At 45.7% G+C, this 25,105-nt stretch overlaps 1 protein-coding gene across 7 annotated transcripts; it reads left to right on the forward strand.

Moving 5' to 3' along the window:
* The first annotated feature begins 1,006 nt into the window (after positions 1-1,006).
* FOXN2 (forkhead box N2) lies at positions 1,007-24,915 on the forward strand. 7 transcript variants are annotated; one of them, XM_015856928.2, is made up of 6 exons: positions 1,007-1,125; positions 9,893-10,443; positions 12,718-12,842; positions 16,364-16,428; positions 19,787-19,855; positions 20,273-24,915. In XM_015856928.2, the coding sequence occupies exons 2-6, from the start codon at positions 9,907-9,909 to the stop codon at positions 20,779-20,781; spliced, it is 1,305 nt and encodes a 434-aa protein (XP_015712414.1). In that variant the 5' UTR covers positions 1,007-1,125; positions 9,893-9,906; the 3' UTR covers positions 20,782-24,915. The 7 variants fall into 7 exon arrangements, with proteins under 7 accessions (XP_015712414.1, XP_015712421.1, XP_015712416.1 ...); XM_015856935.2 differs by having other exon boundaries at positions 16,367-16,428; XM_015856930.2 differs by lacking the exon at positions 1,007-1,125 and adding an exon at positions 1,164-1,186.
* Positions 24,916-25,105: the final 190 nt, after the last annotated feature.

Below are 25,105 nucleotides of genomic sequence, written 5' to 3' on the forward strand. Positions count from 1 at the left end.
TAGGAAGGATACAGAGCTTTTGGTGGGTCCAGAGGAGGGCATGAAGATGCTCAGAGGGCTGGAGCACCTCTCCTATGAAGGCAGGCTGAGGGATCTGCGCTTGTTCAGCATAGCAAAGAGAAGGCTCTGGGGAAACCTCACTGTGGCCTCCCAGTACTTGAAGGGAGCTTATGATCAGGAGGGAGACTGAATTTTACATGGGCAGATAGTGATAGGTCAAGGGTGAAGGGCTTTAAACTAAAAGAGGGGAGGTTTAGGTTAGACATTAGGAAGAAATTCTTCACTCGGAGGTTGGTGAGGCCCTGGCACTGCTGCCCAGAGCTGTGATACCCCATCCCTGGAGGTGCCCAGGGGATGGTTGGATGGGCCCTGGGCAGCCTGAGCTGCTGGGGGCAGCCCTGCCTACAGCAGGGGTCACAGCAGAGGGGGCCTTAGGGTCCCTTCCAACCCAACCCATCCCATAGTTGTACAATAAACACAGAAGTATGAATGCAGCAAATGCGTGGTGGGGGGATTTCTTTGTAACTCTCACACTTCCCCATCCTCCCTCACAAAAAGAAACTGCTGCCATGCCTCAGGGCCGAGCGAAGGCCATGTCCTTCAGCGGGCAAGGCAGCCTCAAAGAGGCTGAATGAACTTTGTGCTGCAGCAGACGGGTGCAAACCAAAACTTGCTCTCACTGCCCCTGAATGAGTTCCCTGCTCCTCCCATTATGTTTTAAAGCCCTGAGAGCTGAGAGCAGAAGGCACGGGCGTGCACAATGCAGGGCATGGCAGAGCAAACATGGCAGCGTGCGGGCACTGCAGCCCCATTCTTTGTGCAGCTGACATAAGGGAAGAAAACAGAAGTGGATTTAATCTGTGGGGCAGGCAAGGTTCTTCGGGAAAGAGAGGGAGAGGCAACAGCACACAGCTGGACAACTGGGGATGCGAGGGAGGAGGACAGGGCAGTCAAACTGCACAGATACACGCTTTAACTTGGCACAGCGCTGCGGGGCGGGGCGGGAGGCGGGCTGAGCCGGTTGCCATGGGGAGGCGGGAGGGAGGCGCCGCAGCCGGCGCTCCGTGACACATCCCCCGCTGCCATATTGTGCCGCGCTCCCGGCAGCACGGCTTCATGACCGCGGTGAGTGAGTGAGTGAGTGCGCGGGGCGGGCAAGCGGGCGGCTCCTTCGCATCCGGCTCCGGTTTGTGCTGCCGCCGCCTTTCCTTTTCTTATTTATTCATTTTCCTTCTCTCTTCTTTAGAATTATTGCTGGTGGATCCGGGAGGTTTGACCGGCAGGCGGTGCCGGGGTGGCGGCGCGGGGAGGGCGCTGGGCCGTGGCGTGTCGGGTAACGCGGCGCTGAGCGCACAAAGCCCCGCGTGCTGCCGGCCCCAAGGCCCGACATGGCGGCCCCGTGGCGGCCGGCGGCAGGAAGCGCGGCCCGGCACCGTGCGGCCCCGCCCCGCCGCTTGGCGCCTCCCCCGGCTCGTGGTGGTGCCCGAGCCGGCCGTGCTGGATGGGCCGAACGGCGCCGGGCACGGCAGCGCTCGTGCCTCGCTGGCTGGGCGGGAGGGAAGCTCTCGAGCAACACGTGGAGGTCGGAAGCACGGGCTCGCGTTCTGCTCGGACGCTGCGGGAATAACTTTTTATCCAGGTCGGTGCCTGCCCTGCCAGCCGGCAAAAGGCTCCTCCTGATCTGTGCCAAGCGATGCGGGCCGGGCTGCAAACCGTGTTACGGTGGGTGTGTGTTTGAATGGACTTGAGGGGCGTCCTCCTAGAAGGTGGCTGTGATGATATGTCACCTTATGTCACCGTGTTTGGAATGGAGTTGTGGTACTTTTATGCACTGCTCTGGTTGGTCGGTCTTTCTGCTTTGTGTTGTGTTCATTTAGTTTTTCTCAGCAGTTCCGTTCACTCTTGACCAGAGAATGAAGTTGGAACCCCTTTATGTGCTGCAGGCTATGCTGTACTGATAAAGCTCTGTAGGGATTGCTCAGCCCATGTTTTATCCCAAAAGAGGCTCCAACTAAGGAGTGTGCTGAGTCAAGGGCTCCATCTGCCAGCACTTTTTTTCTTGAAGAGCCTTCCCATTACCACTGGGAGCACGGGACAAAAGGTGCCAGCACTGCCAGCACCCGTCAGTGTAGGAATGTGCCAGCCCAGTGAGCAACTGTGCAGGTACAGGGATGTGCACTACCACACTGGAAGGACTACCTGACAAGCAAGTGTAGTGGCTGGGTAAGGAAAGAGGCTTAGAGACATGAATCACTAATTTATTACGAATTCATCACGAAGATGATCAGGGGGCTGGAGCACCTCCCCTATGAGGACAGGCTGAGGGAGTTGGGTTTGTTCAGCCTGGAGAAGAGAAGGTTGCGGGGTGACCTCATTGCAGCCTTTCAATACCTGAAGGGAACTTACTCCCAGGAGTGGAGTAAACTCTTCGAAAGGGCTGACAATAGCAGGACACGGGGAAATGGTTTTAAGTTAAAAGAGGGAAGATTTAGGTTGGATGTTAGGGGGAAGTTCTTCACTGGGAGAGTGGTTAGGCCCTGGAACAGGCTGCCCAGGGAGGTTGTGGATGCCCCGTCCTTGGAGGTGTTCAAGGCCAGGTTGGACGGGGCCCTGGGCAACCTGATGTAGTAAAGGTGTATGTTTGGTGGCCCTGCCAGGCAGGGGGGTTGGAACTACATGATCCTTGAGGTCCCTTCCAACCCGGGTCATTCTGTGATCCTGTGTGATTCTGTGATTACCATTTCTATTAAAAATAGTTTCTGCCTGCTCTGCTTGGTTGCCTTAAGACCCATCACTTTGGCCACGATTTTGGCAAACAAGATAACCTGGTGCCCAAAGAAGCTGTGTAGAAGCTGTGATTGGAAAGCGAAGCAGTTCTTGCACGGGAATGTTGATTCCCGTAAGAACAGTAACAGTGGTTATGCTGGTGTTATAGGGTTCCTCCCAGCCGGATCACAAACTTTGAGGTGACAGAACCAGGTGCTGGAAGAGATGACAGTGTGCAACAGCCAATGTGAAGTTTTCATGCTGTGTTCTTCAAGGGGATATTTGTACTGCATCACCAGGGTGTAAAATGAGCTGTGTAAATACAGCCTTCCTTCCCAGGCTGTGCATCAGCAATGGATGAGCAGTCCTTTGGCCTTTTTGCCCTGAGTAGAGACTGTCAGCTGCAGGGATGGAGCAGGGTACACCTGTTACCCTCTGGCATAGGTGTAATTTAGACCAGTTTTATTCCATGTGGCTCCTTGAGTTTTCTTCTGGTTGTTTCTTCCCATCCTGTGTAGTGAGCTGTATTCTGCATATGCTCATGCGTGAGATGTCGCAGTGTTAGTTGTAACCCATTTACTTTATGGAAGGAAGTAGGTAGGGGCTGGGGCAGTTGTTGAGTCTACCTCGTTTGCCTGTAGGCAATTAGATGGTGTTGTGCAACTTCCTGTGCAGAAATCCTGCTGTCAGTGGTGCTTCCGTGACTCATGGAAACATGCTGCTTTGTCTTTCAACAAGTGTGCACTTGCAGACTGCACACCTCATCCAGCTCCCTCTATAACAGGTTCAAGGACTGATTTCTGTCTTAGGCTTCATGTGTGTTGCGTATGTTTTCCCAGCTCTGGCAGCTTTCTCAACGCCAGAGGAGACAGCCACAAGTAAAACAAAAGATGTCTGAGCTGATGCTCTGCTGTCTCTGGATGGACCTTTTCACACAAGTTTGTTGATTAATTCCCTGTTATATTGTGCACTTGCTGTTTCATGTGCTCGCTGAGCAGTGAAAAACCAACTTTTTCTTACTGTGCTGTGTAAAAGCACATAGCTTTCGAACCCAGCTGTCCACACCAGAGCTACCGACTGGCACAGCTCGGTGTGCCTCTCAGCAGCATCTCTGGGCAGCTTTAACTCTGCTGGAGTGGCGGTTTTCCATCCATTAAGGGCTGGATTGGAGGTACTCGGGCACTTCTACTCCATCTTTGTATAGTTTGGCTTCTTTTCCGCCAGCTGAGCATCCCACCTATGTATATCATGTCAGTTCCAGTTGCTTTTCTTGCACAGACCCAAGCTGTGTGCTGGGAAGCTTGTGGCCAGGCAGCAGCAGTTACCCAGCCCTCATCCTCAGGCTGATGAAGCAAATCGACCTATCCAGCTACCTGGAAACATGGTTAGTTTGGGGGATGTTGACTAGTCAAAGTACAGCCAGCTCGCTTTTGGACTTTTGACTGTGCTATGTGAGAAGTTTTTAGTGTCACCTGGTGTTTCCATAGCTTCGTCTTATTACCGCAGGTACCTTTCCATTGTGAACAAAGAAGCTTTACATCATCCATAGCGTTTCACTGAAGGTGTGCTTTCAGCATGCAGGGTTCTGTGTGGTAAACTGGATGGCTCTTGTGTGGAAGAGATGCTGTTGGCCCAGTTGTTCTAGTGTGTGGTTGCCATTTTGTGCCATAACTGTTATGAGCAGAGGGGTTATTCTGGCATGATTTTAACACAAAGCCAAATGAAACAGTTGAGTTCAGAGAGAGAGAGAGATGGCCAGTAGCATGTGTGGGGGAGGATGTTGTGTTATTGTTACTGGAACAGCTGGGGAGATGAGCAATGTGAGGACAAGAATGTCATTCTGCTTTGCCTTGAGTTCTTTGTGTCTGTACGGGGATGACCAGAGCTCCATGAGCTCCATGTTTCTGAGGATGCAGGCAGGTGTTATTCATCCCTTTGGCCTGTCTCGAGGCATATCAATGCTAGTGACTACTGAATTTTGTTGCCTTTTTAGTAGTTTCCTGCTTATGGAGCTTTCAGGATGCAGCTTAAAAGAAAATGAAGCATCGGTGCAGAAGTTCCTGTCCTTGCTGGGCAGCAAGAGTTCCTGAAAAGCCCTCTCAGAGTGTAGCCAGACCTTAAAGGGTAAGAGGAAAACTTGAACTTGGGAAGCAGTAACTGGAAAATAGCAATTAATGAAAGCTTGGCAATTGCTGAGCTGTAATGTGGAAGCTGCTTTGTGTTGGGTGCTGATGTTGGCTTTAAAGTAAATCTTACATAAAGGTGTTGCTTCAGGTAAGGCTTCAGCTTGGTGGTTTTCATTTGGAAAGTAGATGTTCTGGTCCTTTAAGGCTGAAGAAGGCTGAAAAGCTGCATGGAAAATAGAGCATTATGTTTCAAGTGTTGGGAAATTGTTACTGACACCAGCTGAAATGTAGCTATAGGGATATTCGCTTTTGTTTCAAGGGGATGGTAGGGAAACATGTGTAACAGTTATCCTGGAAAGGAAATTAGCATCAGGCAGTCTCTGCCAGGCGTTTGTTCAAATGACTCATTTGTGAATGGCTCGCTCCTTTATTTGCATTTTCAGTTCATTCAGCAGTGCACAGAATTTGGTTGGCGGCTGGTACCTTTTGTTTTTGCAAGATACATTCACTATTGACTGCGAAGGTTCTTTCTTAATCAAAAGCAATGTTATTTTCTCCTTCGCTGACACCAAGGCTTTTAAAAATGGCATAGATTTCCCTCTTATTTCTTGTTTCCTGCTTCCCAGTCTCTCCCTATTAAACTGTTTCCATGTGCACATGTTAAACCTGAGGCTCTAGGAGCCAGGTTCCAGGCTGGCTGCAGCCTTTGGGGCGTGTGACCCAATGGCTCTGGGCCCAACGAGGCCTACAGGGCCCAGCTACGTGAGCCTGTCTCAGTTTGTGTATCATTTGTGTTAAAAGCACTTATTGTAATCACAGAAACTCCCGTATGTGTATGTATGTCTGTTTGATTTACTAGCTTTTTTTTTTCCCCCATACAATTTGAAGCTGGAAGTAAATGATCTTCATGGTCCCTTCCAACCCAAGCCATTTTTCCACTGTGTTAGATGTCAGATTAAATCTCATCCCCCTGTTTCCTTCCCTTCCCTGGACTATGATAAGGTTTTGTTTCCCTTCCATTTTTAAATAGTGCAGTGTATTTTTAGCAGCTTCTCCTGATATTTGAAAATCAGGGGTGTTTCTTTTTTCTTTTCTGCCTAATTAGGTGAAAGGCTGTGGGAGGATCTTGACATTAAAAGGGGAGAAGCTTGGAAATATTACTCCTGGAAACCCTGTTTCCCTTTAGCAGGATGACGAAGAAAAGCCAAAGCTCCTGGGCTCTCTGTGTGGCAGGCTGGCTTTAAGGAGCTGATAACCACCACGAACAATTATTCCTCTGTTGTGGTTTGCAAGGCAGGAGGTGCTTGTGCCCCCCTTGTTACTGGTGAGCACGGCAGTCTGGTCTGGAGACGAGGGGTCGGTTGCCTGCCAGGTTGCTCAGATCTGTGACCAAGAGGTGGTTTTGTCCTCAGGAGACTGTGGTGCTGTAGTTGTCTTGGATACGTGACATCACGCAGACTCATAATCAAATATAGGCCATTTGCAGAGCTGTGGGGATTTGAATCCGAGCCCCAGCCTGCGCAGGCTGTGTCTCGGATTCCAATCCCCACAATGGGATGGTGTGGTGAGGGGAGCCTGAGACAAAGGAGAGCTGAGAAGGTTCACTGCAGGGGAAGCGGTCCAGTGCTGGGCTGTGGATGCTTGTGGATGCTTGCAGCCACCCGAGTGTTGTACCTTCAGCACTTCCAGCTTTTACTCAATGGATTTTCACTAGCCGTGCCAGGAGCTCTGTTACTTCTCCCTTTGATGGGACTGGTCCCTTGCTGTGTGCATGCTGGCTTGAAAGCTTATAGCAAACTTGTGTGAGCGGCAACAACCATTTATGCACGTACTGTTTTAACAACAGAATATATGCATTGGTGTATTTATGTCAGGACAGCCCCTGGTGTAGATGCATCTCCCATAAATGCAAGGAAATACAAAAAATTCAGTGGAGCAGTTTGATACCACTGGAGCTGCTGGTATGCAAAGGCACGGAGGGATGCTTTTAAATACTGTCCTAGAGCCTGTGTGTGGGTATGGACCTGTGTGCTGACTGCACTGACACTCCAGTAATGTAACACACCCTGAGAGTGTGCTGACAGAACTGCCCTCACGTGATGGCGGTGTGACACCATTAAATAAACCTCCTGGATTAAAGCCATGCGCTGCTCCTTAGACAGTGTGTGCGTGGTCTATTTTTAATGTCTGAGAGAAACTGCTGCACTGTTAGCAGGTTCCAGGTCTTCCCAAATAGCTACTGAGGTCACCTGGTTGCTTGGCTGGTCCTGCAGAAACAAGTGGTGACGTTATGGGAAGGCTGTCCTAACCTTGGGCATCATGGGTGCTGTATGGCAGCTTTCATCTCAGGCTGCCGTGCACTGAGCTGGAAAGTGAAGAAGAGTTAAATAGCAGCCCTGCTCATACAGTGCTGTGCAGAAAAGGTTGGTTGGTTGGCTTGTTTAACAAAAGGCTGGCTGCTTTTTTTCTGCTTGGAAGTCAGGCCGTGCATTGCCTGTGGCAGCTGCGGAAATAAAGCAATGGCTGTGCATGCTCACCTGCAGCTGCTGCTGGTTCAGGGAAGGGTCCTTGTCACGGAGGGCAGCTGGACTCTGGATCTGAGACTGCTGGTGAAACTGTGCCTTGTGTTAGGCATCTGACTTGGTAAAAGGGCAGAAGAGTGTCCCAAGGGGTGTGTTTGGTGTAACAGGTCATTTCCTCTGTCTCACCTGCTCAGTGAAGCTCTGGCACGTTGGAGGTGTCATGGGGCAGGATCTTATGGTTGGCTGCAAGAATGGGAGAGGAGTGGGGAGCAGGAGGAAAAAGTCTGGCTGTGGTACATGATGTGATCTCACATCAGCTGGCAACTCATTGGTTTCTGATGAACTGGTGATTATCGAGTGGTTTATTCAGCAGCAGCACTGTGTGCAATGTCCCATGACACTGAATGTCTTCCCAGTATGTTGGAGCTTCTGTCCTACCTGTGTATGCCTACATCCTTCTCCATTGCAGTGCTTTGGTTTTGAGGTGCTCCCTGCAGGACAGATGCTTGAGTTGGTTGGGATTTGGATACATGATGCCATTAGGCTTTGAGTGTTTCTGTGTTCTGTTGCAAGTGCTAATGTCAATGGCAGCACAGAGTCAATGTGCGCTGCTTCATGTGTTCAGAGATGTAATCAAAGTGTTATTTCTGCATTTAGAAGGCTGGAGGTTCCAGCCCTGCTGGCTGGGCTGGGGCTGTGAGCGTGAGAATAGCAGTAAGTTTCTGAGTATTGTGTTTGCCAGCTGGAGAGGCTGGTAAGTGGCCTCTCCTGTTTTATACTGGTGCTGCAAATTCAGCTTGGGTAGGAGCATAGTGGAGAGCAAGTCCTGCTGGCTGCCTCTAACCTTGTTTGCATCAACCTTCCTAGCTGGCAGCAGGGAGAAACACAAGGAGAAACACTGAGGTCCAAGCGTATAAAGTTCGGTCACAGCATCTGCTCTGCAGGGCTTCTTCAGTGCTCTTTGCTGTCCTGTGATACCCCCCCAGGATCAGCCCTTCCCTCTAAGCCCTTCCCTCTCCCAGCAGTGATGGCTTCATTGAATCATATAACCCTTATGTTTGAAGCCACCTTTGAAGACTGCAGTAGTTAAGGAACTGATCTTCCATTCCACCAATGTTGATCAGACCGTAGTGGTCTAATAATGGCCTTTAGAACCTTCTAAAAGATATGTAACATCTGCTGATGTGTTCGTGTAGAAGATGTGTAAGGTGGTAAAGTAGGCACTATGGAGGTCATGTAACACAAGTGGCTTTCTGTAATGCATGTACTAAGAAAAACATGGAGTATTAATTTTTATATTAATGATATTATATCTTAACATTAAATAATATATGCTAATATGTTAATGTAGTATAAATATATTGTTTACAAATAATTGCATGTAGAATATTAATTAACAATAGAAATGGCTCTGTTTTAATGCCAACTGATAATTTCTGTCTACAATCTTAGTAGCAATAGACTTAATCTGATGGTTTGCACTCATACAGAAGCAGAGCAGGTCCTTGTCCCTGCTGTCTCTGCAGAGACACGAGTACTAAGCCACGTATTCATAGCAAATACTACAAAACCTGCTCCGACAAAACCCATCCAGTAACTTGTATCACACAGTCTGGTGAGATAACTGTCCTCATCTGCTGTCTGATTTACAACTGAGCAGTTGTAGTAGGAGCAAGAGTATGAAACCAGAATGATAGCTCGTGTACAGGGGCAGGGAAGTCAATCTGATTTTTATGTATTTAAGTTCTTACAGTTTATGTGATCATCAGCTTTGCTGGTGGACTTGCATCTGGAGCTGGATAGTCTGACATTCATAGCAGGCTACATCTGTAAAGTGGTTTTATTGGGCTGTGCTTCTGACACAGCTATGTCGGCCAAAGTTTAGGTGCAGCAAGGCTCTAATGTGACTACATCAGCAGAAAAGGCAGCTGTTAAACTAACAGTTTGCTTGCTGGCCTGTCTCAACCTCCCCAGTGGGAGGGAGTGCTTGTGTCTTGCAGGGGGTTGTAAAGACTCCATTTGCACCAAGACCACAAATTCACTTTATGCTGTTTAAGTTGTGTGACTTATTTTTTCCTCTTTAGGAACCAAAGCAAACACTTCCAAATAAGATTAATTAGGATTAACTTAGATATAATGAGCATCGTTAAAGACTTAATGTGAGAAGTGAATGTTTTAGGTCCCACCTGATGAAGTCATTTTTTCAGATGTTGATGTCATCTCTGTTATTTCTGTGTCTCAATTGACTTTTCAAGGAACATAGAGCAATTTCCACGTGCTTACCGCGTGCTGTAGCCATGGGGAAGTTAAAAGGCCCTTATGAGGCTACTGGAAGAGTTGTGCTTGGCCTGCTCTCCTCAGTGACCACAGTATGGGGATGGTATGGTGTTGTGTTCCCTTGGAGCTTTTTTGGCTTGGTGGGCTGCCTCTCAACATGGTTTTGAAGCTTTGCACTGATTTCTGTCTCCTTTGTTGCAGACCAGTCAAACTAAATGGGTCCAGTCACTGGAATGACTCCGGATAAGAAAGCTAAAATTCCAGGAGCAGAAAAAGCTGCAGGACTAAGACAGTCGCACAGGATGGGAAGCCTGCCCGATGCAGGAGATGCTGGGAGGCCTAAGGCCAACATAGTGGACAGCGATTCAGCGGATGATGAGCTCACAAACTTGAACTGGCTGCATGAAAGTACTAATCTTCTAACAAACTTCAGCCTTGGAAGTGAGGGTCTTCCAATTGTCAGCCCTTTATATGACATTGAGGGTGACAGCGTGCCATCCTTCTCACCCTCCTGTTACCAGAATCCAGAAAAAAAATCTTCCACTTCCAAGCCTCCTTATTCTTTCAGCCTTCTCATCTACATGGCTATTGAGCACTCTCCCAACAAGAGCCTCCCAGTCAAAGAAATCTACAGCTGGATCCTGGAACGCTTCCCCTACTTCGCCACGGCACCAACGGGATGGAAAAACTCTGTCCGACACAACCTCTCCTTGAATAAATGTTTCCGGAAGGTGGAGAGAAGCCATGGCAAGGTGGGGCTTTGGGGGGGTAGTTAAGTAAGGTTTGAAATTCACAAGAGAGTTAAGAAGACCCTGTTGTTCTCAAGGGCTTCTTCCCCTCACCATGTGTGTAGCAGTTGAGTGTTGAAGTCCTTTAACACGTTATTCACATCTGTTGATATTTTGGAAATGCCACTTGTTACCCTTATTGTAAAGGGCTTTGTTTACACAAAAACAAAGTTTTGTTGGTGTGAGCTGCCAAACTGGGGAGCCTGAGGATGTTTATTGTCCCTTTCTACCTCCACACCCATGGGAAGATACACATGTGCTCTGCCAGCAGGAACAAAAGTAACTGATAGACACATGCTGTAGGACATGGGGCATCACAGAGGTAGGGAATCTTATCAGGAAAACAAACGGGTCAAACTAAAAATTGCCTTGAATATTAACCTTGAATATTTCACTTGTGATCCCTTAGCACAGCTCTAGCTTTTGAAAAACCTTCTTAATTCCTGCACTTAATGTACTGTAGTCCTTTAACCTCTGCCATAACAATATTGTGATAACTCTGCATGTCTCTATAAAAAAGCCTTCTCGAGACAAGCTGCATGTAAAGATCCACTTCTTAAAGTCAAGGATATTTCTGCATAGATGGCTCACTGGCTCAAATGATTTTATTGCTGACTTCTGTCCTCCCTATCTCATTTCCCATCCTGTTTCTCAAATAATCTGCTCTGACTTCCAAAGAGTGAAACAACGCTTCCCCTCACCCCAAAGTCAGTAAACAAAACCTGAAACCACGTGGTTGGACTTCAGCACAAGTGGTAGCGGGCTTGTTATCAGAAGCACACATAGTGCCTGGCGTGTCCAACATATCAATGGAGATGGAGGTCCCTGATGTGCAGCTGGAGCTCAGCAGATGTCAGGAAGGGCTGGTTTGTACTGCAGGGCTGAGTGCTGATTCTCAATAAGCGTACTTTAAATGAGGGGGCACCTTTGTCTGGGAGAGGAGTTGAGGGTAGGGAAGAGAAGTCTTGGAAACTGGTCTACAACTTGCTGCTTTGTGGATCTGTGTATTACAGCTCATCTGCTCCAGGTCTGGAAGCCTCATGGTGTGCATTGCACCAAATGTCTCTGCATAAGGGCAGCAGGAACTGCCCACTCCTTTCCTTCTTTAGCGAATCCACTGGGTTCTGAGTAGGTGAAGTCAGAGGTCGCATTTGTGCCAATATATTCTGGTTTTTGTTGTTTTTTCCCCTTCAAGCAGGCAAAGCGGTATAGTCAATATGGAAAGTTGTGTGGTTAAAGGGCAGCAAGCAAGGGATGTGGGGCCCTGGGTTACAGCCTGTTTGGATCATCAGGGACGTGTTTCTGTTCCCCTGTGAGCCCTCCAGTTCGGAGCTGTGGCAGTGATATGGCCTTGGCCTTTGTGGGGGTGTGTGTGAGAACTTCTTCCTCTGCCCTTACCAACAGTTATTTGAAAAGCTGTTTTGCGTGCTGGCAGTTATGTAACTTAGTGAGGTGAAGAGTGACGAAGGGCAGCTGAACTGTTGTGGATTTTTGGACTTTTTTGTATTTTTTATTAATTGCCACCAATGGGGGTTAGGCCGTGAGGAGGTGGGAGCTGCATCCTCACCAAGCATCGCTGGTCTTCTGACAACTATATGGAATTCCCACCTGCAGTTTTGCTTCTTTCAGAAGTATGGCACTGACTTCACATCTGTTGACTTTCTACTTGGCATTTTTGTTAAGCAGTAGGTCCAACTGTGAGACATCTGGATGAAGGGCAGTGGCTTCAACTAAAATTACAGAGCAGCATCTGTATTTCTCAGCCACAAACTCTCCCTGATTTGATTTTCTTTCACCATTAATAGCAAAATATTTCCACTCTTCCTGAGAAGTCCAGTGACTAAAATAGGACCTCTAACTTGTGTGCCTTATGGGTCCTGTGATCTCATGGAGTATCCATCTATAAAACTGTATTGCACCTCATGGCTGGCTGAAGATGGCCCAGCGACCTCTGGGCTGGCAGGTGTTCCACCAAGCTTGGAGGTTTGCTCTGAGGCTTTTCTCTGTGCCTCGACAGGACCGCTTCCATCTTTTAATAGCTCCATACGTTTTAGTTGGAGCACATTGATTTCTTGCATATGCCGCTCGGCCTGGGGTACTGCAGGAGTGGAAGATAACAAAGTAGGTGTACATCTCTTTGAATCCTATAGAACTATAGTCCTATCCAGGTGCTGAGCTACCCCTTGCTTCTGCCGTGTGTGTTGTCAGTTCTGTAGCGTCTCCAATTCTTTCTTGCAGGTGAATGGAAAAGGTTCCTTATGGTGTGTTGATCCAGAATATAAGCCTAATCTCGTTCAAGCACTGAAAAAGCAGCCTTTTCCTTCAGCACTTGCGTTTTACACTCCACCGGCATCACCACCAAGGTAGGTGAACCTTCTCATACAAGTGCATTGTGCAGTTACATTCACCCACCCACCACAGGAAATACCTGGGCAGCTGTTGATGACTGACTTCCACTGGGAAAAGAATTTGAGTGGGACTTTGGTGAGCGAGGAAGACTGGCTAGACAGGACCAGAGAGCATCACAAGCTCAGGCTTCCCAGAGGTCTGGGATCAGTGTAATGATCTGAAGAAGTGCTTTCTCTTAAATATTTTCTTTCTTCTACCTCTTTCTTTTTTCCCCTTCTTATTGTGTCTTGCTAGGGGTCCTGACTGGAATAACCCAGACAAGCAGTTAGTGCTGAGGCTTATTCTGCCTTTGTTATGGGGCTTTGCAAACAGACACTGCTTTTCTCACTGGTTTCCAAGAGGTGACATGGGGCTGGGCTGGTGGGGTGCTCATGAGTGCCATTTCTTTGGAGAGCAGGCAGTGGCCCTCACTGCATCAAAGTCCTGCTTTGAGCACAGGACACCTGGACCAATATGGGGTGTATCTGGTGATACTTGCTGGAAAGGAGGTTTGTGTTCTCCTGTAAATCACTGCATTTAGATATAAGATGTACATATCATATGCTGCTGTCAAGAACAGTCAACCTCTCTATGGTCTGAAGTGCCTGGAAAAGCTGGGCTAAGAGAGGAGCATTTTTCTCTAAGGCTGTTAGAAACACTTTGTGGTGGGGATGAGAAGAGCAGTCTTTCCATTAAGCAGATTCCATGTCAGAGGATGCTCGATGAGGCTTCCCCGTGTGATGCATTTTAAGGTTAGGCAATGAACTGTGGACAGTTTCAAGTAAACATCATCGTGTGTTCCTGGTACAGCAAGAGGAACATCAGTCAGAGGGAGCACTTAGAGGTGGCACAGAGAGTAGGAGGATGGAAAGCAACTAGGAATGCACTGCTGCTGATGGGATCAGGAGTTAGGCATGTGGCTGTTTTATCTAGATCGGCAAACAATTGGGGTGAGATAAGAGGTAATTATGATGTCTGTACATTGCCCTGTGCCTTGCCTTACTGCAAGGAGTTTCCTTAACAACCAGGAGGAACCGGGATTGCAGACACAATCTGTGAAATCGATACTGAATATTTAGCAGAACTTTCTAAGAGTCTCACAGGGCGTTGACCTTGGGATCCCACACCCACTGTGAGCTGTAGCTGTTGGTGCAGATGGGACAGGACCTCTGGGTGTTGTCTGCCAGCCAAAGGGGCAGGGGAAGGAGTCAGACTCAGCCCAGGGCAGGTTCTTCAGAGCCTTGTCCAGTTACATTTTCAATATCTCCGAGGTCTTCAAGATGAGTCTGATGATACAAGCATGAATGTGTGATTAATTTAGTTTGTATAAATACAGTGCAGTCAAGTTAGGTGTAGGGAAGCACCCTGAAGTACCTGCAGGACCAAGACTGCAGTTTGAAGCTGCTGGTTTTGGTAACCGCTTGCCTTCCTGGAAGGATTGGTCATGCTTGTCAACAGTTGCAATTACAAGGAAATACAGGCACGTGGCAGAACTACTGACTTCAAAACATGGAGTTTTATAGTGCTTATATTTATAAGAATAGTAAAATTGGGACTTTCACTCATAGGCAGAGGAAAAAAAAAAAAAAAGAATTTATTTTTCTTCTCCCTTCTGTGTTTAAAAATTCTTGAATTGAGATTTAAACTGTGGTTTAATTTTGAGGAAGGGCCCCAAGGCACTGCCCTGTGTGTGGATGGAAAGAGGAAGCCCAGAGGTGCTGCTGGGCAGAGCTGGGGAGGACCATCCAAACTTAACTCCAGGGCAATACTTGAATTGAAGTGGGATGGCTTGTGTTTGCAATTACTTTACTGTGTTCCTGGGGAATATACCTATCATTCAGCAGCGTTTTAAAATGCAGTTTAAGGTGTCGCTTTGATCAGGAGTTTTCCAAAGCTGTAATTGGTGTCTAGCAAACTGAAGCTTGTATTGTAGTAGGTGATGAGCATCAGTGATGCATTTTATTTCCATGCAGGTTGGTGCAGGGCGCCTGGCTGCATTCTGTTCCTTGCACCCATTTCTAGCAGTCTCTACAGCCCTCATCTCACAAATGCCTTGTGCGTGTGCATGGGTTATCTTAATACTAAGCATTCACTTACTATGGGAAAGCTCAAAGAGAGTCTTAAAGGATCTGAGCTCGATTGAGAAGATGAAGATATTCAACATCTATTTGTGCACTTCACCTGCAGGCTGTGTGTGTTTGCACTCAGCTATGCTGATCTTTCTTCCTGTGGCTGCTTTGCTGGGAGATGCTAAATATTGCTGTCCTCCTCAGGAGCTTTGGTTCCCAATGCCAGTCAAGCTGCAGTGCAGCAAGAACTCCTTATTTGGCTCAAATGATGCATTCCAAGTCACCTTGCTTTTCACTTTGTGCACTTTCTCCCTATTGTTAGCAGCGTGCGCTGCACCAGCCTTTGGAGCTGTCACCATTGACAAGCTGAGATTGGGCACAGTGCTGATGGCAAACCTAGTGGCAGCACTGAAGGGCATCCACCCCCCTATAGCAGCTGATTGCAGGGTGGGAAAGGTCTGCACAGCCACAGCAACACAATTCAACTTAAAGAAAGAATATTCTAATTTAAAAAGGGTATTTTAATAATGGATGCGGTTGGTTTGGTTTAAATTAATGATCTAGACCAATAATTAAAAATCTATGTGATTGAATACTTAGCAGCTTTGTGTTTGGGGGCGTTAGCAAGTTGCTGTTAGCAAGCATACCTTAATGATAAAATTACTCTATTAATCCCATGAGGTGGCTTTTACAGATTGGACTTGTCTCTTTATTGCGCTTTTACTGCGCAGGTAAAAACCTTAAAAAAGTTTATTGCTGTGTTTCATGCCATTTCCAAAGTTGTATATTGTTACTGTTGTGTTTGTTTGTTTGATAGTGTGCTTATAATGAACTGAATAATTAGGGTCGGGTGCATAGCACAGCTTGTATTCTGCCGTGTATTAAGTGATGCTTTGCCAGCTGGAAGCTGCTAAGATAAGGCAAAATGCAGGTGTCATCCACAGAGCAGCCCAGCTTCACAGAACTTGGGAATCAGCAGCGAGCTCTTGTCCTTCGCCAGCTTTTTGCACAGAACATCTTTTATTTTTGCTGATCTTTCACCGTTTGGAAAAGAAACAAACACAACTGGTTCTTACCCGCGCTGCTTCTCCCAGGTTCCAAGCACCTCTGCGTCAGCTACCATTTAGCTCAGATGTAGGGTTAAGCAAAGATAGCTTTTGTTGCCAGCAAGGCTTCTCCTCTGTGTGGGGTGTTTCCCAAATGCTGATGGTGGCTCATTGTGTTACATGAACAATGTGTAGCAATCAATGTGTCTATTATTCATCTGAGGGCAACAGATACTGTTGCCTGTTTGGTTTATCAGCCAAACTGTGGTGTCTTTGGGGTGCTTTTTAGTTGTTCTATGATAACAATATTGTGTCTAATGCACTTTATATACATTATTCAGTTAACTGAGGTTTTGTTTGACTTGTTGAATTTCTTTCCAGTAGGTCATCTTCTCCTCACTACTTATCTTCAGTACTTAAGCAGAATAATGGCCGATCTCTCAAAGGTAACTATGAATTTTCTTTCCTTCTGCTGCTAATCACAAGCATGTTCTAAACCCAGGGTGATTTTGATATATTTTTTTATGTGGGCCTTTTCTGGAGGGCCTGCTAGATTACAAAAAATAAAAATAAATACAAAACTCATTTAATAGAACACACACTTATTATGTCAGTGATGTGTGTATTAAGCATAAGTCTGTAAGATTGGTTTTGAACTGTAGAAGGAGTCCTGTTATTTTCCAGCAAAGCATTTAGCAGACACATCAAATATGACCCACTTTAAGACTGAGCAGTTCCTTAGAAAACCGGTTTGAAAGCTCCGCGTCTCTACACTGGGGACTGTCTGTAGTTGGAGGTTTTTATTTGTCACCACAAACTAAGACAGAAAGGCAGCGAATTTTTGTGATGTGGTATGTAGCTACAGTAGTGCCTAAAAGCTGGGTGTTTGGTATAGGTGGCTGTTCAGTAATTACAAGGGAATGAGGAACAAGTCAGAAGAGTGCTACAAAGATGGCACTTCATAGAATCACCAAGGTTGGAAAAGTCCTACAAGATCACCCAGTCCAACCATCCACCCATCAGCAATAGTTCTCATTAAACCATGTCCCTCAACACAACGTCCAAATGTTCCTTGAACACCCCCAGGGTCGGTGACTCCACCACCTCCCTGGGCAGCCCATCCCACTGCCTGACCACTCTTTCAGAGCAGTAGTATTTCCTAATGTCCAGCCTGAACCTCCCCTGGCACAGCTTATCACCAGTTACACGAGAGAAGAAGCCGACCCCCAGCTCACAACAACCTCCTTTCAGGTAGGTATAGGGAGCAATATGGTCTCCCCTGAACCTCCTCTTCTCCAGACTAACAATCCCATCTCCCTCAGCCTCTCCTCATCCGGCCTGTGCTCCAGACCCCTCACCAGCTTTGTTGCCCTTCTTTGAACATGCTCCAGGGCCTCAATGTCTTTCTTGCAGTGAGGGGCCCAAAACTGGACACAGTACTCAAGGTGTGGCCTCACCAGAGCTGAGTACAGGGAGACGATCTCTGCCCTGTTCCTGTTGGCAATGCCATTTCTGATGCGAGCCAGGATGCCATTGGCCTGTTTGGCCACCTGGGCACACTGCTGGCTCATGTTCAGCTGAGCATCAGAAAAGTGATGCAAAGTGGAGGTCAGTCTCTTCCATCAAGTGCCAAGTGATAGGATTGAGGCAATGGCCTCAAGTTGTGCTGGGGGAGGTTTAGGTTAAACATTAGGAATAATTTATTTACCTAAAGGATAGTCATGCATTGAAACAGGCCACCCAAGTAAAGTGCTGGAGTCCCTGTCTGTGGAGGTGTCTAATGGATGTGAGGATGTGCATGAAGGGACATAGTTTAGTGATGGGACTCGGTAGGTTAGGCTGATGGTAGGGCTTGGTGATTTTGAAGATCTTCTCCAAGCTAAATGGATCCTATGATGAATCTGTGATCTCTTCTGACCACAGCTAGAACTCCACAGTACAACCAATTTCCCCATCTACCGCATTAGACACAGGTAACTGCAGATGTCTGAAGGATGTTCCATAACGTGCCCACCCCTCTTGGTTGTCCGTGCAGCAGCTGGCACTGAGACCTGAGGTGATGTAGCATTGTTCAGTACTGTCATTCTTGGCAGTTGCAGGATTGTACCCCTTGTCACAGCTACAGCAGCACGCAAGCTAAGTAGGGGATGTCAATGTAGCCACTTTTGTAGCACAGACAAACCCAAAGGGAAGCTGCTCCTAAGAAGAAATGAGTTGACACCAGAATCAGATTTAAAACAACAAAACAACGGGTGAATTTAAGACGGAAATCTATTTTTCATTTTTCATCTATCTGCAGACAAATGCAAATAGAAGTAGTAGCAGCAGCTGCTGAGCAGAGGATGGTTACTTCATTTTCTCATATGTGCTTGTACAGTTTTCCTCATTTTATGGCATTGTAGTGGGCCTTCGTACCAGAAAGTAGCCAGGCAACACGCTGGGATATCACCATGTTTCTTCAGAAGCAGCCTGTTGAGCACAGGTCTTGTACTGAGTATGGCTGTTTCACTTGCTGATTATGGAAAGTGAAAGGAAGTAACTGATGGAGGTTTTATTTCTTTTTGTCAGTTGCACCGTAAATTGTGAATTATGACTTGTCAGCTCAGTTGCTCTGTTAGTGCCAAAGACGAAGCAGGGAATAAAAGCATCTTGCAAGTGCAGTGGGATAAAACCTTGGAGTATTTTGATTTAAAAATTATAGAAAATGAAAATAATGGGGAAGGTGTATGTCTTACAACCTGCATTGGAGACAGCAGCTCGTTCACTTCCCATGTTGATAAAAGCCAATATGGTGTTCTTCAAATTTCCTCTTGGCTGCAGTGAGACTATAAAAAACTGTGTAAGGTAAGGAAAAAAATGAGCAATTCTGCAGCATCCCTCCCAAAATTCAGTCCCACTGAAGTTCACTAATACAGCTAATGCACGAAGTTGAGTGGGGGATGGACTGCAAATGGGATTGCCAGTGTTTCACTTCAGCAGCTCCTTTCTCAGCAGTAGCTGAGCAGGATGCAGAGACCGTTCCACTTAATGTGGGCACCTTCCAGCACATTGTCTTCCAGCCCCGCTGCTCTGATTGTAATCCACTCAGTGCAGCAAAGGGCAGCATTTTACAAGAAGTGATTGTCACCATAACTAAATCACTGCTGTTCATCTGAAGATTTTTCAATGCCTATTTCTTACGCATATCTCTGTACCTTCTAGATGGAGTAGTTATGTTCTTTTTCCCCTTTTGTCTTCTCTGTTTGTTCCATTTTATATGTTCATAGTGTGAAAAATCTTACGAAGAAGGCACTTTGTGGTGATAGAAAATAGAAAACAGAAAATGTGTACTGAATTAGTGCTGTGTTTAACAGCGTTCTTCAGTCTTGTGCATTCATTCATAGAATGAGGGTATGAAGCTGATTAGGTGCCTTGTTTTGCCATATCTTTACAAACAAAAGCCACTTGTTGATAACACCATCATCATACGAGCATCTGATTAATGTTGCTGTTTCTTGGCTTCAGATGTGGTTGTGTGAATTCAGTTAAGTAAGAATTCAGCAAGAGTTCAGTGTTGGTAGGGTTATCGCACTTTAGATACGTGGCCATTCTGTAGCCACGCTGCTCATACAGTGCCACTCTGGATCACCGTGCCTTTATTTTTTTACCTCATTAGAATCATACTGGGTCTGAATCCTTACACAGTTATCTGCTGTTCTTCATGGTAGACCGATGTATGCAGATTACATATTCTTCGTGTGTTCTAGAGACCTAATTTTTTCAGTCTTATCCAAGTTGTAACGTTTTGCTGTTTTTCCTTTGCAGAATCTGATATTGATGCTGCTACTGCAATGATGTTGTTGAATACTTCAATTGAACAAGGGATGCTAGACTGTAAGCATAAGCCATTTTGCTGGTTTTTCCTTCACCCCGTAGCTAAATGTTTTCTTTAAAGTTGCAGTAGTGGATCTCGCCAGTAGTAAGATGAGTCAAAAAGCAAATCTGTTTTGATCATTCTTTTCACTAGCATTAGTTTTATAGAGCCACCTTCTCTTTTTTTCCTTTCTTTTCTTGTGCAGAGTTCTTCCCTTGCCCTTTATGTACTAAACGCTAAGGAGATTCTCTTAGCTACTTCTTGGTGTCTGCATCATTTATCTGTGATTAGCTGAAGACCATTGTCTTCCGTGGATGGCAGAAATGTGCATAAGAAATCCTAGCTCTTAAGTGCTCGCTTCCAGCTTATTCTTTGCACTCAGCAGCTGAAGTGATCTCATTGAGTATATGCTTATCGATGGAATTCATTTTTAATAGGTGAGAAACCTCAGTCTCTGAAGACACCTAAGAAGAGGAGTTATGGCAGTGCATTTAATCCTTCCAGTTCCATAGAAAATGATTCTGCAGCCACCAATATTGATCCGAAGGAGGATCATAATTACAGCGCTAGCAGCATGGGTTCTCAGCGTTGTGCATCTAGGTCCAGTGTGTCTTCCTTGTCCTCTGTCGATGAGGTGTATGAATTTATCTCCAAGAACAGCCATGCTGGAAGTGACGGCAGTGAAGGATTTCACAGCGAAGTGGATACAGACGTTGACTATGAAGACGATCCTCTTGGAGACAGTGGCTATGCATCACAACCGTGTGTAGATACCTCTGAGAAAAGTCAGCCTAGCAACAAAGCACTCAAGGAGTTATGTCAAGAAATTGATGAGGAGCTGAAAGAAGCAGCGGGGTCCCTGCTCCACCTTGCTGGTATCCAAACGTGCTTGGGTTCCTTAATAAGTACTGCAAAGACCCACAGTCACAAGCAAAGGAAAAAATAGTGTGCTTGTCAATGTTGAATATATATTGAACATATATTTTTTTTAATTGTGGCAATACTCTTCTACTTTTACCCTTCACAAGGGAGATCAAAGCCATAAGAGGACTCATTGCTTTTTTATTTTTGGCACTAACTGTAATTTAGCCATTTGTTTTTAAATCACTGCCTAAAAAGAAAAAGAAACAAATTCAACTTCTCAGATTAGAAGAGATGCATGACTTGTGAAAACCTGAAAGCAAACTTCTCAATGATCACTGTTCTCCTTTTTAGCTTTCTTTTAAATAGTTTTGTTGTTTTTGTGTTTTTTTTTTCCCCAGAGTTATATTTGCTCAGATGCACGTTATGGTTCATGTTGACATCTCTGCTGGCCCCATCCGCAGAGGTGAATTTTGCCCTAAGGGCTCTGACTTCCATGTAAACATTTAAAAAGGAGGAGAAAAAAAGAAAAGGAAAGAAAGAAGGAAAAATAAAAAGAAACGTTCTAGCCTGAATTACCTCCTCCCGTGCGCTCTCTCTCTGCTCTTCTAACCTCTCTTCAGTGGAAATGCTGCAGAAGTAGCTCCCAGTGGCTGCAGTTTTCAGCCCATCCAGTACAGTGTCTGAAAACTGCGCCACTGCAGGAGGTGCTCTCAGTGAGCTGTAAGTACCTGGGCAGAGGGAAGGAGCACAGCCCTCCCAGGCAGAGTGGACAACGGGTAGCTGAGGTGGGTGTCACCCTCTGCTTTATTTTTTCTTTCCTGCTTGTACCCCCACTGCCAACCTGCTGTCTGTAGGCCAGGTTCCTGAACCTGTTGTTGTCGTCATTTTTTTTCTCACCTTAAGGCATGCTGTCCTAGTGGGGCAGAGGCTGGGGGTCACTTTATTGCAGATATGCACGCACCTTAGGTGTAGCCAGCAGTGAAAGCTGCCACTTGCCAAGCTTGATGTCCTCTTATCACTGCCACTGTTGAACATGTAGAATCGTACAACCATGGGATATCTTGGGATGGAAGGGACAAGTAAGGATCACTGAGTGCAACTCCAGGCTCCACGTAGCACCACGTAATAATCAGACCGTGTGTCTGAGAGCGTGCTGTTAGCACAAGTTCTGCTGCTACCCCCTGCTGCATTTGCTGCCTTGCTCCCCAGTGGAAGAGGTGGACTCAGAGAATAAAGAACAGCAGCTCGTGCTGTTAAATTGGAAATAAGGAAGAGGTTTTAGGTGTCTAGGTCATGAATGACCACTGAAAAGAGAATTTTCACCCCTAACCTGAAACAAAGCCAAATAGTTTCCTTTTGAATCACTGAAGATGGAAAAGCAATTTGGGTTTTTTGGCTGTCCGTACCCTCAGTTTCCTAGATGAGCGTGCCTTCTGCCTGGTGGTTGCTTTTGGCCTGCCACATGCAGTGCATCTAACAAGCAAGGCAAGTCTTTGCCCCTTGGATGTCTGTCATAACTGTTTTCCTTTACAGTTCATTTTTGCAATAAGAGTCTCCTTAGAGTTCCCACACATCTTTTGGCCAAAATAATAATAATAAATCAGTGGTATGGTAATTTTTTTTTCCTCTTTAATTAATATGATTGATGGTTTCTGATCTTTTATTGTTATTTTTTTAATTATTTTTAAAGAAAAAAGGTTTTCTGTTCAAAAATGGGTATTCAGTGCTGTTAGAGTGGGTTGTAACTGTGCTGTAACAATAAGGATGCCTTAAGTATGTTTCAGAGTCTTAGACAATATCAGTGGTCGTCTTTCCTGTTTCTGAAGGGCAGTGCCATGTGCCATCAAGGTTCTTAGCTGACGCATTGAGCTGTTGTTTCCAGCAGTTCTTGGGCGAAGCTGAGTAAGAGTTAGAAGTAGGAAACTAGCGCCCACTGTTTGGGCAGTTGAAGACAGTGCTGGGTTCAGCCCAGAGGTAACCTTCCCCTTGCAGAATGTTTTTCTGGCTCTTTGGAGGCCTTTTAGAGATCAGTGTTTTCTGTTTGTCAATTCTTTCATGAGTACTGCCATAAATGTATGTTTTAAATATGAACACAGCCGTGCTGCTGAGGGTCTGTTGCTCTAAGGGCCTGGTTCAGTGCCTCTTGAAGACAATAGTGGTGCTCCCACTGATTTCATGGCTGTAGGATCAAGCCTGAAATATCTGAGGTTCTTTTGTAGCATGTTTTGGAATTCAAAGCCAACTTTTTTTTAAAGCACAAACACTAGAAAATGTCTTTATTTTTTTGGTTGTTTTTGTTGTTGTTTTTTCCAATCACTTCAGTTTTAAGAATGAATTATTTCTTGATAGGGAAGAAAAGAACTCTGACGTATTCCTACTCTGTGTTAACAGCCACTGGTACACATCTGTACACATGGTACAGGTGCAGACGTCTTCTGGATATCACAAGTGGTGCATTAGCCAACTAGATCAGCTGTTGGATGTTACTGATGGGTAGTAGGGGAAAGCTTGCTGTTTGAAAGAAGGTTGTAGATCAGTGCAGTGCAGTTTTGGAGGTGGAGATGTGAATGCTCAGTGGAACTACTTTTTGCTCCTGGTTTGCTTCAGCACTTTGACTGAATACTGAAAAGGGCAGAGTCTGCGTCAGTGCAGAAAATGAGGGTTCACCTACAGAGAGGTGCCGTTAGCAGTCAGGGTTTTGCTCAGCGCCATGACTTTGGTGGCGTGCTGTTGAAGAAGGGTGCCATATGGCTCGTGTTGGAGTTGGTTGCAACTCTTCTCTGGCTTCCAAGGAAAGCTGGATCAAGGTCCAGTCACTTGGGAAACAGTGCCAATATCAGCTCCATGGTTGGGTTTGGTTCTGAGTTTCTTTTGGCCTTGAATGAAAACCTGAGGAGGTTGATACTGTATTAGGAAGTTGGCTGTGCCATGACTAACCCTGAAGCAGGTGATCGTGGCTTCAGTGTTACTGAAGGAATGGGACTGGGAAGCTACCAGTGCATTTAATGACCATATACAACAAGCAATAAACCTACGCTGGTGAGCAGCTAACAGTGAAAGCTGCGTCTGTCCTCACAGCTTTCAGCAGGAGAGAACTGGCTGTCAGAATAGCTGCGGTTCCTTTTGCTTCCATAGCTAGAATGGGGTTTGGGTTTGTTTGCCACCTGAGTTAAAGACCCTGGTGTATATAGTATAAATGGAGTATAATTAAAAGTTATTTTGACTGTTGGTGGGTTGGTTTTCTTTAGCGACATATGTAAAATGTTCATGCCAATGGTTGACTCTAATATACTTTAACAGCAGTTAAAAGGCAACAAAAGTATTAATGAACCACCTTCATTCCTTTAAACGCAGTGGAGAAGTGCGCGGGGCAGGTGTGGAAGGGAGGTTGCTTTGCTTCGGGTAGATTGTGATGTGGGTGCTGTACAAACCGGTACTGGTCTTTCACACCCAGATACTGAATTACTGCTTTGGTGAAAGTTGCCTCAAATGTTTTAAAATCCAACTTTAAAATGGAGGTTGCCTAGCTGGCGGCTGCTCATTAGGCTGAAAAGGAAAAGCTTTGGTTAAAGCAAACTACACTCACGTGTGTTAATAACGGTGTAGTCAAAATATTTATTGAAAAGAAGAAATATTCTAAATGTTGCACCTGCCATTCTATCTTAAAGCACGTTCTTCACAACTAACTGCCAGTGCCATTACCAAGTCTGTTTTATAAATGTACATTTCTTCAAACTAAAAAGTGCATAATTAAAAGTATTATGTTGCTGCCATATAGTGATATGAAACATTTTATAATTGCCAATTCATTGTACCTATTATTTATTTAAAAGTGAATTGTAAGAATGCTTTCTGATCAAATGAACCAGAGTTGTTTTTAAAACGTTCCCTCTAGCTTGTTTCTGATGTAGCATAAGCAGCGTCCTTGGGTTTGGTTAGGATAATTTTGCCCGTAGGTGACCAGTTCTAACCCTTTTTCCTCCACTTCAGTCCTTTACCCGTTTTAAAGAATATTTACAGAAGTTTAGTTTTTTTGTATGCTAATCTCTGTTAATTAAAATGTTTATAAAGTTTATTTTTACCAAAGAGATGCAATTCATTATGACAAAATATTGCAGAATAAACTTTGTTTTATAACATTTGTGACTTTTCTGCCCACATTTTTCATTCAGATGATCAAAGGGGCTTTTATAAAATAAACGGCATTGCAAACAAAGTGCTGCGTTCTCTCTTTATCTACAGATCGTGGTATCGGTCCCAGAGGTGCTCCGAGAGCCCCCCTCTTTCCTTTAATTCTGCTCCACAAGAGTGGGTTTGTTTGGAAAAACAAAAGCAATTTGCTGTAGATCTCTGCTTGGTTCGGAACGTTGCGTGCACGTGGAAGCAATCTGTGTGGTGTAACACAT

Source organism: Coturnix japonica, chromosome 3 (assembly GCF_001577835.2).
Source record: "Coturnix japonica isolate 7356 chromosome 3, Coturnix japonica 2.1, whole genome shotgun sequence".
NCBI lineage: Eukaryota > Metazoa > Chordata > Aves > Galliformes > Phasianidae > Coturnix > Coturnix japonica.

Excerpts from the sequence above, each read along its gene's own strand:
- FOXN2 (XM_015856928.2), top strand. The coding sequence starts at position 9,907 with ATGGGTCCAGTCACTGGAATGACTCCGGATAAGAAAGCTAAAATTCCA. Across the intron at positions 10,444-12,717 it reads TGGAGAGAAGCCATGGCAAG|GTGAATGGAAAAGGTTCCTT; the intron begins GTGGGGCTTTGG and ends TCTTTCTTGCAG. Across the intron at positions 12,843-16,363 it reads CCACCGGCATCACCACCAAG|TAGGTCATCTTCTCCTCACT; the intron begins GTAGGTGAACCT and ends ATTTCTTTCCAG.